Raw genomic sequence first — 15,304 nt, forward strand, 5'->3', positions numbered from 1 at the left:
TAAGCTAGCGCGATCTAAATCTTGTAGTAATATAAAAGAAAGCTATATGGGTTTAGATTTTAGAAGATGCAAGAATGCTTTTATTGTTTTAACAAGAAAAAACTAACGACAAGAAAGCTATGCCATTTCCTAAAAGTGTTTGATGTGGCACCGTGGGTCAAATGCAAGAGATAAGTGTAAAACTTATTTGTTTTATTTTATTTTGTTTGTTTGTTTTTCTTTTTTTTTTTTTTTTTTTTTGGGAGAAAGAGTGTAAAACGATGTATTTTCTAATTAAATATATTATAAAAGATTATTGCTTTATTTCAATCAGACCAACAAATAAAGCTCAAGATAATAAGTAATATATTATTACTATTTTTCAATCTTTATGATAATTTAGAAAATAATGTGAAATGATAAATATGAAAGAAAAAAAGGTGCTACATAAAAAAGGGGTTCTCTTCTTTCTGCCATTGACCCCTTCCAAGGTCCATGAATGACAAGAAGATCCCCCTTTTGCATTCAATAACAGTATCATCAATTTTCTCAATTCTATTTGTTTCTTAGGATTCTATGCAGATTATTGTTATGTGTATGAAGAAATTAAAACTTTGTCAAATTATTTGAGCTGAATCATGGAATTCGACAAGAAATTGTGAATATGAAGGGGTCATTGACGACTTAGCTTTAATTCATTCACATGATCAAATAAAGGTTTAAACCCTTTTCGTTACGTTGTAATAATCATATTGATCCTTATAATTTCTTCTTTTACCTTTCTAATTTCCACTTAATTTTTTTTTTTGTATTTTGTTCTGAAGATCTGATTTAACATGAGATGTCATGCCTTGCAAATAGGATACATTACATTGTTCGTTGCAAACTTCATATAATTTCTTGTACCCTTTCTTTGATCATCATTATCATATTATGTTAGAGAATGTTAGTTTAATTTTTTGTAAATTAAGAGAGAAATATTTTACTTGTAATATTGCCTAAGGAGATTAGATTAGAGTAGTAATTTATCACACACAATTTCATGATGTAAGAAACAATATTTCTTTTAATCTGTTTCACTGAGATGAACTCATGTTTATTTGTTTCTCTCTACATATATATGAAACAAGAAGAAAGTATATTCTAGCATCAAGCTGCTTTAGAACAAGGCAGCAGATAGAAACAACAATAATGCTTCATCATAGGTATATATCTCTCCTTTGCATACATGTTATTATTTCTATTCACAATTAATAAGGATTTTATATGGAACGTATAAATACTAAAATTTCATTAATATAAACATGTTTAAAGAATGCTCACCTTTTTGGATTTTTATGAGTCTAATAGAGCTCCTTGCATGTTTTTTTTTTTTTTTTTAATTTCTTAGGAGCCTGCAATAAGGTTATAATTTCTTAATGGGCTCCTTTTACTCCAAGTTGCCAAGCTCCAAGTTCCCAAGCTTCAAGTTTGCTTGTCCATCATGTTTTCTGTGCTGTAAGGTAAATTTCTCTTTAATTTGGATTTTGGTATGGTTTTCTTTTGTTTCAGATTTTAAACTTGCATAAACACTTTAGCCCTTTTGGTATAGAAAAATTCTACGTGTTTAGAACACCAAATTAAATTTACAAACTATTAATTAGACACTGGTATTTATATGCTTTTACTTTCACTTTATACACTTCTATAAATTATATAGACAGTCTTTTTGGCATTTTTTTATTATTTTAAAGGTTAAAATTTTTTATATAAATAAATAAATTAAATATTTTATTTATCAATATATATAATTTTAAAAATATTTACGTTTTTAAATTGTATTATAGCGTAAACAAAATAAATAATATTTTAATTAAGTAGATTTTATTTACAAACGAGATATGAAAAGTTCACAATAAAATATATCCCATATGTATAATTGTATATATGTATCTGTAAACGATATATGTAAACGATATATATGTATACAGTATAAATGAGAAAAAAAATAGTGCTTATAATACGATTTGGACCAATTTAAAAAAATAAAATTGATATAATTTATAATGATTAAATTATATCAGTCTAGTTTTAATTTTCAATCTAGTTATTAAATTTATTTTAAACGATTGTTATATTTCAATTTTGAACAATTATTATATATCTAATTTAATTTGATTTAGTGTTAATCTAATTTAAAAAAGATAATCTACTGCTTCCAACCGTTGCCACTTAGAAATAAGGATGGAATTAATAATCATGTTCAATTTCGATAATCCACTTCTCGAACATGTACACTTTTAAATCTAGCATTGCAAAAAAGAAATTATAATTTAAATCTTATTAATATAAAAATTAATAAATTTTAAATATTTAAAATTTACTATAAAAATATAAGTTTGACAAAAATTTAACAATAAATAATAAATTCTGTAGAATTAGCCTTATATTTTATTTAGAGAAAAATTATAAACGATTTCTGATAATTATCTCAAAAAATAACGAAATTCTTAAAAAAAATACCCAACCCGACTCCTAAGTTTTATTTTTATGAGATTGATTAGTCCATGTGTCAGTATTTTATTTTTTTATACAAGAGCTAATCAGTCCTATAAAAATAAAGATCAAGAATCAAATTGAATATTTTTTTTATTTAGGAAGCTCGTAGTCCTTACTCTCTTTCTGTATCCTCTACACATTTTTACTGTATATCACAGTATATATGCACGATTTTAAAAGCTTGTTTCTCGTTAATGATATCTTTTTTAATTCAGTGATTATTCAATTCTTACTATTATTTCTTCCATTAAGATATATTGGTTAAAGAGTAAAACTGAGGCGAAACTTTTCATAAAGCTTATAGAGTAAAAATTTTCATGAATGTTATTACTTATCAAACTCATCCATAGTAATTCCCATCATACCAAAATTTTCAGTTAATTTCATCAAACTTGTTATTTTAATTTTGAGACGAGCTGAAATGTGAGAGTTGTACGTTTACAAATGAGTTAATACTCAATTTGGTCCCTAAATTTATACGCGAGTCTCAATTTAGTCTTTGAAATTTTAATTGTCTCTATTTAATCTTCAAACTTTATAAATATGCCTCATATTAGTCTCCGAGACGATTTTCAGTACAAAAACATCAATGGAGTGATGATATAGACAGTCGGATGTCACGTTTAAACTTGTAAAATGATGCAGTTTTGATTTTGGCATTCAAATAGCTCAAAAACTGCGTCGTATCACTTATTTTGTTAGGTAAAATTTTAATAAACACCACTTATGATGATGTTTTTGAGTTATTTGAGTGCCAAAATTAAAAGACATCATTTTACAAAGTTTAGTATGGCATCTGACAGTCCATGACAGTGTTCCATTAACATTTGTAGGTTGAAAATTGTTTCAAAAACTAACATAAATTATGTTCGCAAAGTTTGAAGACTAAATAAAGACGATTAAAACTTTAGAAACTAAATTGAGGCTTACATGCAAGTTTAGGGATCAAATTAAATATTATCTCGCTTACAAATTACAATGTTGATTTTATTTCCATTCTGTGTCTTCTGTCCTTTTGTTATTAATTAGTCGATTTAATTGTGCAGGTATCTGAAGGTGATGGTGGTGAGAGCCATTCTGGAGAGGTTTCCTCCAAAAACGTGCATCACGTAACTTCCATGCAAATTTGGGAAACAATGCTAGCTCAGGCCAGCACAGACGGCAAGATTGTAAGTCTTTATATAATCCGTGTGGAATAATTAACAATGAGAAATGCTAAAAAAAATCAGAATTTATTATATTTAGACAGCATTTATTAATATTTAAAAGTGTGGTTAAAAATATATTGTTAGATTATTAAATTAAAAAAATTAAATTGATAACTAAAAGTGATGACAAAAAAATAATAAATTTTAACGACTTGTAAGCATTTTTCATTAAAAATATTATTATTGGCGCAATTTATATAAGAGCAGAGTTAATATTTAAATTGACTTTTGAACAAACTTAAATTCATCCTTAAAATTTAAAGTGTTTTGATATAGACTTTAAATTCATTGTGTAATTCACATTAGCTCCTCAAATATATAGTTTCTATTAACACCATGTTGTTGACATGGCATGGTTATATAAATAGTCAATATCATGTATTAGAACAGCATTCAATGCAACTATGTAGAATAAAGAGATGGAAAAGTCTAGGGCCAACAATTTTGTTAAATTTTGGTCAGCATATAATTAACAAAGAAAAGTGAGTTATTGGATGAAATTTTACATCAATTTCATACCATTATAACCATTTTGATGGTTATTTGATGGCTACAAATTATAAAAATTGCTGACCCCCTAGCATTCCTCTAAAGAGATTATATGTCTGTTAGACAGTGTTTGGTGGAGAGATAGAAATAGAAAGACTGAAATTAAGAGACAAAGACTAAAGACAAAGATTGAAATAAATTTTAGTATTTTATTTGGTGCAAAGTGGAAGATAGAAATTGAAATAAGAATGAAATTCTAATTTAATTTGTACAGAGAATAAAATTGAAATTAATTAATTGAAATAAAGGTATTTTTGGTATAAAATGTTATTAAAGTTTTAGTCTTCATCTTTAAAAATTTTAGTCCCTGTGTCTCCACTTTTTAGAGGTACTGAAATACTAAAATTTTAGGGACATAGTCAGAAATTTTAGTACCAATCTCTAAACCAACAAACATGATACTGAATCTCAATCTCTGTATCTCAGTACCTCAAAACAAACACTACCTTAGTGATGCATGACATGCTTATATAAACAATATATAGTACCATATATCATATTATCCTAACATAGTTTGTTCATTACTCATAGGAAAAGTATATGGAACCAAAATATTATCAGCCAAAAACTAAATAAAATCATATTAATTTATATTAATAATTAATTTTAAATTTTTAAATTCAAAATTTAAAAAATTTAAAATTAATTAAGTAAACCTAATTAAAATCTATAAAAGCTTTTCTCTTCTCTCTCACATTAACTTACCCACCTCCAACAATTATATACACCTCTCTCTCTCTTTCACCAATATTGCTGGAAAACGCCGGCGACTTCCATGCTCTCCGCAACGTCCTTAACAAGCGCATCTAAGACAACTACTTCAACACGAAGTCCACTTTCGATCCCAGAGAGAGAGGTAGATGCCGAGGTCAACGCTGATAAATTTGGCGGCGGCAAAGAGATCAACGAAGACGTCCCAAGTATGTGGCGATTCTTAAAGTAGAAGAGGTGAAGAATAAGGAGGAGAACAAATGTTGTGCCGTTTTGTGTCTCCCATCGCCTTTGCCGTCCTCGTGCACCAACTGTTCGGGCAATTGCAAATGTGTGGTTGTATGCTCATCAAAATGCGAGGGCAAATGTGACAGGTGCGAGAAATGCAAAAACTCTAAATGCAAATGCAGGTGTGTGTTGGTATGTTCAAAGTGTCAAAGTGCAAAGTGTGATGGGAATAGGTGTCTTGTTATATGCTTCAAGTGGAAAAGCCCTACGTGTGATGGCCAATGTTGTAAGCCTCTTCCACAACAACCATGCTGTCAGGGGAAGAAGAGGGATATGTGGCTCAGTTGTCATTGAATATGGAAGGGGTAATATGGGAAGTGGCGGAACTATTGAATAACAACAACAACATGAGAATAATAGTCCATCTTCAAAAAATATTCATTTAATATGAAAAAAAAAAAATCCTAATACTTAACAAAAGAAACATTCAATTATATTTTAGCAAAAATAATTAAATATCTATAAAATTTAAAAAAAATAAAATTCTTAAAAAAATAGAGACATTCACATTTGCAATACAAAAAAATTCGAAAAATATATAAAAAAACATCCATTTAGTATGAAAAAAAAATATTCTGATACTTAACAGAAGAAACATCCATATATATTAACTCGTATAGATTTTGGATTCACCCAAAAATATTTGGCTGATTTTTGGCTAATATCCTTTTAGTTCCCTAGGATTGCTCTTACTCATAATATAAACTGTAGTTCTTAATATGTATAATTTTAAGAAATTAAAATTGGTGTTCTAAATTTTTATTTATTATTCATTTTAGTCCATAAAATTAAAAAAATACGAATCAAATTAGTCCATAAAATAATTTTTCTCATTTTTTTAGTTCATAAATTCAAAGGTATTAATATCGTTTTTTTGTCTATTTTTTCACATGTAAATTAAATAAAATTCTTGTTACATAATAAAAAAAAATATTTCAAGAAACCTAAAATATGAAACTAGGAGCTGGCGATGAAAGACAAATTATTTTTTTGTTTCGTTTGTTTGTTTTCTTAATTAGTCAATCAGGCCATTAATCAGTTTTCAATTCCAATGATATATGTGGTTTATTGACAAAGCCTTGTGAGGGTTTGATTTTGATGATGAATATGAGAAAGAGGAAAAATAAAGAAAAAAAAAACAAAAGGTTATTAACGTTTATATAAATGATAAATTTAATCATTCTTTATATATTTTTCAAACAAATTATATTGTGATAATTTTTATATAAATATTCTTTTTATTAATTAATTAGTGTTAATGATAACATGCATAATTTAGACTATAGTAAAAATATACATATTTTAGTCAATTATATATTTATTTTATTAAAATAATATAATTATATGTTATAAAATTTATTAATATTAAATTATTATAGAAAATTGTATGATCAAAATAAAAAATATTTAAATATTTATACAAAAATTTATATTTATGTAATATATAAAAAATAGAATAGAAATTAATAAATTTAAATAATTAATTTTAAATGTATGAAATAAAAATGAGAGAAATTATTTGAGAGACATTTAATTTGATTTACGATCTCTAATTTTAAAGATTAAAATGAGTCATGAGCAAAAATTTATATATTTATTTAAATTAATTAAAATAATAACATATTAATGATACATGAACAAATTATATTATGATAAATGATGCATAATTGACATGTGAATAAATCGTATTATAATACTCGATACTATTACTGTCCACTATGTATATAGTATAGATAAATATAGATATAGATAAGGGTAGTACTACATTAATAAGTTATTATGGGACCAAATTTTTAGTAAAATATTTTAAAGTTGTATTTTTTACTGTCTTAGAATAATGACAGAGACACAAGATATATTTACGCAACGACACAGATTCATATTATTTATATAGAATTTTTGTGTTTTTATTTAAATATTTTGTTTTTTATTTTTTTATTTATTATATATTTGTTTGGAACTTGGTTATGAATACACTTATTAGTCTAGTATTTTTCATTAAAAAAAAACTTATTTATAAAATTATTTTTGATACTGATAATTACTTTACCCACTTATTTTTTCTCTCATTCACTTACTAAAGGGGTATGACGACTGATGAAAAATGAGAACTAATGTTACATTGATTTATTTAAATAGTCAATTATTCAAAAAAAAAAATCAAAATTAGACCGTTAATTAAAAACGAAAGAAAGAAAAAGGTATATCTTAAATAATAAAGCTTTTTAGCTTCTTCAGTCCTTTGCATATATTAATGATTATTTAACAAATTAACTTGGGTTATTAATATTAATACTTACTAATATTGTTAGGTGGTTGCAAATTTTGTTGCATCTTGGTCTCTTCCTTGCAAAGAAATAATGCCAAGCTACTGTCATCTTGCGGACACATATTCTTCTTCCCTTTTGTTTCTCACTGTGGATGCTGATCAGCTTGCTGTAAGTCATATATACCTATACCATCAATATATATAACTACATGAATTCATGGGATAATACTCAATTTGATCTCTTAATTTACACATAAGTATCAATTTAGTTTCTGAAGTTTCAATTATCTTTATTTAATATCCAAACTTTGTGAATGTAACTCACAGTAGTCCTTAAACTAATTTTTTGACGACACAAATATTAACAGAATATTGACGCAGATAGCCAAATACCATATTGGACTTTGTAAAACAACATCATTTTTATTTTGACACTCCAATAATAAAAAAAATATCTTAAGTAGTATTTATTAAAACTTTTTTCTCCTAAAAGATTCGGCATCGTTTTTGGACTATTTAAACGCTAAGATCAAAACGGTGCGTTTTACAAGTTCTAGCATGGTATTTTGTTGTTTATGTTAGCGTTTCATCAACGTTTTTGTGTTGAAAATTGTCCCAAAGACCAATAATGAATCTAAAAAATTTTAGAAATAGGGACAAAATAATATAACAAATTAATAAAAAATATTAACATTAATATATTTAAATATTTAAATCTTGAATATTAGTTTATTCAAGTTTTTAACAAATAAATATAATTAATACTTTTAAAAATATATTAATTTAAAAATATTTTTTATTTCAATGTTTTAATAATACTGCATGAATAATACATTTATTATTAATATTAGTAACTAATCAAGCATTTAATATTCGTCAAGTTATATTTTTTATTGATTATTTTTTATATGATACAAAAAATAACTCAATAGCTACAAAATCTATAAAGAGTATAATTTGAATCAACTAATTTAAAATTTTTACAATTTTTTTTTGGTGTCTAGATTTTTTCCTAAAATTATGTGAGAAAGACAAAAAAATTTATAAAAAAAATAAAAATTCAAATCAAACAACCACAATTTTTGTTATAGGTAAGTATAGATAAAATAATATTTTTTTTATATAGAAAATGTTTAAATAATTTTTTTATATTTAATTAAAAACTTGACATTTTATAATATTATGATAAATGCTTTTGTAACGAAAATAATATTATATGTATAAACAAAACTAAATTAAACAAAACAATAAAAAGTAAATAAATGATATATATTATAAAAACATTAAATATTAATAATTTCATTTATATTTAAAAAGTTAAGCTTAACTTGAAGTAATTAAATAATTAGATTATTGTTAGTTATTGTTATTATTTGTTTTAAATTTATATAATACAATAATTTTTATTATTATATTAATGTCTAATAGCATAAATACATTTTAAAAGTGATTTTTTTTAAGTGTGGGGATAAATAAATTATTACAATAGAAGCAATTATCTACCCATATATACTTGTTATTGATTTTTTAAAAATATAATTGGGCCAATTGCTCCCACACAATTACATATAGATCCATCCCTACCAGGGATCAATGTGAGTCACGTGTTTGAAAATTTTAAAAACTAAAAAATAAAACAATTAAAATTTGAGGAACTAAATTAAGCTTTACATACATATTGAGAGATTAAATTGAATAATTCTAAATTTATCATTGTCTTTATTTTTCTTTTATTTTGAATATTATATTTTAGATTTAGTGTTTGTTAGTCTCGATTTATTTTATAAAAAAATATTTTATATATTTTTATCTAAGAAATTAGTTTTAATAGATTCTGATTTTTGATATTTTTATCGAAAACTTCACAAAAAAAAAAAAAAGTAAACTGACATTTTGTTTTAAAATTTGTTAACAATAACAACAAAATCTTATCTCACTAGGTGAGGTCGGAACGATATTATTATATTCTATCATGTATCATGTCTATAGTACAATATTTACGTGTAAATCTCTTTTGTCCTTTTTTTTAGCTTCCATCCCATCCACCCTCCTAATCAAGTATTTTGTTGATTTTCTTCTCATACATCCAAATCACCTGAGACAAGATTCTACCATTTTTTCTACAATAGACACTACGCTAACTTTTCCTATTTTTATTTCTTATTTTGTTCATTTGTATCTTCATTCATTCATCTCAATATCTTTGTTACTTTCACACTTATTAACTTATGTTTATGGTTATTCTTTGTCGTCCAATAGATTATTTCATATAACATATAGTTAGTGCAATAAAATATTTTTTTTTAAATTTTAAAAGTATTTTTTTGTCGCATATAAAAAAGACTGTATTAAAATTTGTTAATCATACAAAAAGTTAAATTATAAAATCTTTGTTTTTCCAACATAGAAAACAAAATATCCTTCACCTTACAATCCTTAGAAAGGGATATTTTTAGTAGTTCATTCTCTTTTTCTCTTATATCTTATTTGGTTTGAAGTTGTGTTCAGCTCTTAAATTTATTTCCTAAACGAACCCCCCCCCCCTTTTTTTTTCTCTCTCTGGCCTTGGTTATTTTTGGACTATTGTATTTATTCAACTTATCTATGGCTTGGAAAATAAGATTTATTATGTTGGTAAAATGCAGGAGTTAAGTACTTCATGGAGTGTCAATGCAACTCCAACATTTTATTTTCTGAAAGAAGGGAATCAAGTAGAAAAACTAGTTGGTGCTGACAAGGTAGAGCTTAAGAAGAAGACAGCTTTTGCCGCTGATTTAGTTACCAAATCTCGCAAATGACACGTTATCATAAACTAATTTTGCAAACTCCATTAATACCTCTCTAAAACGAGAACTTGAGTAAAATGATATAGCGAGGAATTAATCATTCTTGGATCAATTCGCTAAGTACACTAACTTGCACCGGAAGTTATTGTTCTATTTAGTGGTTCATTTTTTCACTTTGCTTTTTGTAATGCATTGGATGTCTAAAGAGAGAGAAGACTTGAGTGGCCAATCCTTCAAATCCTCCATATAAAATATGTCACTAATTATTTTGTACAAGGGTGGATGCACTAAAAAAAATTGGAACGAGATTTACATGATGCCTTTATAAATAGCGAGTAGTGATTTATGTTTTGTGACAATTTCCAGATAGCTATTTTATTTAAAGACACTACAAAAAGATAGCAAATTTATAAAATGATAAATAAATGTATTGCTGCATCTATAGTTGTCTTTGTGTCTCTGGAGTTTGTAGTTATTCTTTAGATTATTGACTTTGTTCTTGTACTTCTGTCATATAGGACATTTTATTAATTATTTAATTTTGACTTCATGGTGGGACTATATTGAAGTTAAATGAAATTTTTTTGGATTCAAATAGAATACTTTAAACTTTAAGGACTAAAGCATGTACTTTACCCTTTATTTAAAGATACTACAAAAAGGATAACAAATTTACTCTTTCCTCCTTGAAAATCACTATAGTAATTTGTTCATGGTTTTGAAAACTGAACCGAAGTGATCAGATTGACCTAGTTAACCAAGAATCGGCTTTCACATCGGCTATTAGAATTTGTTTATAACAATGTGCATATGCAAATGTGGGTAAAATGAGAATAATAAAATAACAATTTCAAAGGCTTATCTTGGTAAGAAACGTTTGCATGGATTTCATCAAATCTTCTTGTACATCCTACAATACTCCAAACAAAACCTAGGAAAATGATCGCTGATAAAGAGACAAAAAGGGTTTTTAAATGGAAGCAGCAATATCAAACAAGATAAGAACAAAGCCAATGCCTCAATCTTAGGGTGCTAACTGATTGCAGCTTAACCACGTATACAAAATTACACACAAGAGAATGATTTATTTTTTCAACCTTTTAACATCAAACAAAGTGATTTTCTTTAATACCAACGTTTTTTTTTTCTAGATATATTCGTTAACTATGACAAATTTTTGCAGCTAATAAATCCAAAGTGAGTAAGAAACATACCTGAAACTGATTTATATAAACTAAGCATGCCATTACTCTGTCCTTTCGCCTACCTTCCCTGGTTGAAAACCATCCTTTGATCATCACCATGGCAACACCGACAAGCAAAAATGTTTTCTCAGAACTTGACAAAGCTAAGACACAAAGATACCATTACAAAGCAATTGTAATTGCTGGAATGGGATTCTTTACTGATGCCTATGATCTCTTCTGCATCACGGCCGTAGCAAAGCTTATCGGCCGCCTTTACTACTATGATCCTACTAGTCATGACCCTGGAAAGCTACCAAAGAATGTGAACAACGCAATAACAGGCGTGGCGCTGTGCGGAACGCTTGCAGGACAACTCTTCTTTGGCTGGCTTGGAGACAAGCTTGGTAGGAAAAAGGTTTATGGAATAACTCTTGCTACCATGGTTGGTTGTGCTTTAGCATCAGGCCTTTCCTTTGGTTCCACATCAAAAAGTGTGGTGGGAACTCTATGCTTCTTTAGATTCTGGCTAGGATTCGGCATTGGAGGAGACTACCCCCTTTCGGCCGTGATAATGTCCGAATATGCGAACAAGAAGACTCGAGGCGGCTTCATTGCAGCCGTCTTTGCAATGCAGGGAGTTGGAATACTGGTGGCTGGAGGCGTAGCCATGTTTGTCTCCCATCTTTTCTTATCAGCATATCCGGCTCTTGATTTCGCAGCTGATCCGGCTGCGTCTACTCAGCCTGAAGGAGACTTTCTGTGGCGAATTGTGCTAATGTTTGGTGCATTTCCAGCAGCATTAACATATTATTGGAGAATGAAAATGCCAGAAACTGCGCGATACACGGCCTTGGTGGAAGGAGATCACAAGAAAGCTGTCCAAGATATGGAGAAAGTTCTAGACAAGGACATACCTTCAGAAGAATCGAATTACCGGCTTGATGACGCTGCGCCTAGCACCTCTTATGGACTATTCTCATCAGAGTTTCTAAGCAGGCATGGTTTACACCTTCTTGGAACAACCAGCACATGGTTCTTGTTGGATATTGCATTCTATAGCCTTCAACTTGCACAGAAAGATATCTACCCTGTGATTGGACTAGTACACAAGGCTTCCAAAATGAATGCCATAAGAGAGGTTTATGAACTCTCTAGAGCAATGTTTGTCGTGGCCCTGCTCGCCACCGTGCCCGGATACTGGTGCACTGTATTCTTCATTGACAAGATTGGAAGGTACACAATCCAGCTTGTTGGCTTCCTTGCAATGTCTGTTTCTATGTGGTTTCTTGGACACAATTATGGAGAATACAGGGGACAATCTAACTGCAGCCCGGCCATAACGACCGATTACTGTAACGGCAAGCCTCACATGTTTGCTCTACTTTATGGAGTTACCTTGTTCTTTGCTAACTTTGGACCCAATAGTACAACTTTTATAGTGCCGGCGGAGCTGTTCCCTGCTAGATTCCGATCCACTTGCCATGGTTTATCGGCCGCAGCCGGAAAATCTGGAGCTATAATTGGTGCTTTTATGGTCCAGGGTTATATTGATAATGCAGATAACAAAACAGAGGGAATGAAGAAAGCAATCCTGGGACTTTCAGTTGTCAATTTGATTGGATTCTTTTGCACTTTCTTGGTTCCGGAAACACGAGGTAGATCGCTTGAAGAAATTTCCGGTGAGGATAAAGAATTCCATAGTGTTATTGTAGATGATCCAGATATGAAAGCAGATGATGAAACAAAGGAAGAAAGAAATGCCAGTGTTGATGATTCTTCAGGAACCTTAAGAGTTTAACTCCTTGGCAATCCAAATTATATAACCCAGAAGCATCATCAAGTGAGGAAAAAAGAAAAGAAAAAGAAAAGGAAAAAGAAAGAAATAAGAGTGCAATGTTTTTGGTAATGAATAGAATAAGTGCTTCCATGTTTGCACAAAGTGTAGTTCTCAATTTCTGTCCTAGCCAATACTAAAAAGAACCAAAAGAATAATTAATGTCTGTTTTCTAGAGCTGCTAGAATAAGCAATTATTTGGTGTCTGTTACTGTGTATTCAAGCTCTCCCATTTTATTCTAGCTCCTCTAAAGTACTCAAAAGAAATAATGCTTCTTGCTGTAACCTTTATTATGAATAAATGCTTCTGTTTTATGTATATATTCAGATGTTCACTTTTAATGCTTAGTTTGTAAATTTTCCACCATAAGTTCTTCTTCAGTTCTTCATTATATATTTATATCTACATATGTGTATTTATTTAAGTCATTTCTTTCTCCTTGTTGCACATTCTCTAGAGAAGATAAGGCCCATGTGATACTATTCATCAAAAAGCACACAACACACAAAGGCAAGTCAAGACAGCAACCAAGAGATAATATCGATTTGGTTTATTCGATACAAAATCATGTCATTGATACTTCTGTGAAAAATAATACGCTTCAGAGTGAAAAACATTTTTTTTTTTACTTGTCAATAAAAGAAATGTGGCTTCTATGATGGCTATTATTTCGGTTGATATAATGGTTGGCGGCGACTCTGGTGTAGAAGCTCTTATGGCTTCTAAACATGTAGAAGTGCAGTGGCGGATGGAGCTGAACACACGTGCCTGAGGAGGGAACACAACTTGTGTTGCTGCAGGTGATGTGCAAGGTATGTTCAGTTTTTATCACGTTGGGAAGTCTCCTTGTATAATTATGTGTATTAGCGCTTAATGAAGATATCATGGTTACGGGCCTAGAAATTGGGCTGAATGTTGAGGATTTTGTTTTGAAGAGCGTATTTTTTTAATTTAAGGGCAATGTTTATATCCAGCAATTTTAGAAGCTGAAAATGTAAAAGATATGTAGAAGGTTGTTTAATTTGTCATATGTAATTTATTAATTTTTTTGGTTTTGAAAAAACAATTCAAATAAATATAATTATATTTAATTAAAAATATAATTTATTATCACTTATTGAATATGTGCTTTTTTTGGCGTTTATATTTTTCTCAAAAAAACTGTGATATTGTTGAACAAATCAAACTAACTTTGTGAATTATTTGAATTACATAATTAATAGTTTAATTTAATATATTACTTCAAAGATTCATTCAAAATAGATGACATAAATACTATTTAACTATATTATATTATGATTTTTATGACATTTTTAATTATATATATTACCCAAACATTAAATTATGGTCACCCATTTACTTAAAAATGTCATCTAGTAGATTTTGATAAATATACCAGTTTTGATTAAGTAACTGGGTGACCATAATTTAATATTTGGGTAACATATATAATTAAAATATTTTATTTCAAAAGATATTATATTATAAAGTAATTTTACTACAAAGGTTAACATTCAATATTTTAAAAAAAATTAATCAAAAAATAATTTATAGACTTAATATCAAAATGTTTAAAATGAAATGAATGATAGTAAACAACAAAAGCAATGTAATTGATGCTAAAAGACAATAACATCACTCCTAGAAAATGAATACAAATGAGTAACAAAAGATTGGGAGAGTAAATTTTTCGTAGTTTAATTATTAGTGTGGGTTTATTAAAGATTGCAATTTGTAAAAATGGTATAGTTTTTGCTTTTTTAGATATAACGCTGATTTGATAAAATTTTTAAGTTTAAAAGTAACTTATTAAAATTAATTTTTGAAAGAATTTTTTAAAAATTGTAGCACACATATTTAATAAATACAAGTAACAATATTATATTCAGTAAAATAATTTTAAAATTTAAAAAATTATAATATAATATAGTTAAATAGTATTTATGTCGTCTAT

General features: G+C 28.0%; 2 protein-coding genes across 3 annotated transcripts; both read left to right on the forward strand.

Annotated features, from left to right (window-relative positions):
- Positions 1-438: 438 nt before the first annotated feature.
- LOC107607137 (thioredoxin H9) lies at positions 439-10,685 on the forward strand. 2 transcript variants are annotated; one of them, XM_021107593.2, is made up of 6 exons: positions 439-696; positions 1,110-1,184; positions 1,370-1,481; positions 3,564-3,686; positions 7,586-7,711; positions 10,188-10,685. In XM_021107593.2, the coding sequence occupies exons 3-6, from the start codon at positions 1,398-1,400 to the stop codon at positions 10,338-10,340; spliced, it is 486 nt and encodes a 161-aa protein (XP_020963252.1). In that variant the 5' UTR covers positions 439-696; positions 1,110-1,184; positions 1,370-1,397; the 3' UTR covers positions 10,341-10,685. The 2 variants fall into 2 exon arrangements, with proteins under 2 accessions (XP_020963252.1, XP_020963251.1); XM_021107592.2 differs by having other exon boundaries at positions 1,113-1,184.
- A 905-nt stretch (positions 10,686-11,590) lies between these two features.
- Positions 11,591-13,574, forward strand: LOC107610118 (low affinity inorganic phosphate transporter 8-like). The gene has a single exon (XM_016312197.3). The coding sequence runs from the start codon at positions 11,631-11,633 to the stop codon at positions 13,311-13,313; it is 1,683 nt and encodes a 560-aa protein (XP_016167683.1). The 5' UTR covers positions 11,591-11,630; the 3' UTR covers positions 13,314-13,574.
- Positions 13,575-15,304: the final 1,730 nt, after the last annotated feature.

The sequence above is a fragment of the Arachis ipaensis genome, chromosome B7, assembly GCF_059453495.1.
Source record: "Arachis ipaensis isolate K30076 ecotype BB chromosome B7, ASM5945349v1, whole genome shotgun sequence".
Classification (NCBI taxonomy): domain Eukaryota; kingdom Viridiplantae; phylum Streptophyta; class Magnoliopsida; order Fabales; family Fabaceae; genus Arachis; species Arachis ipaensis.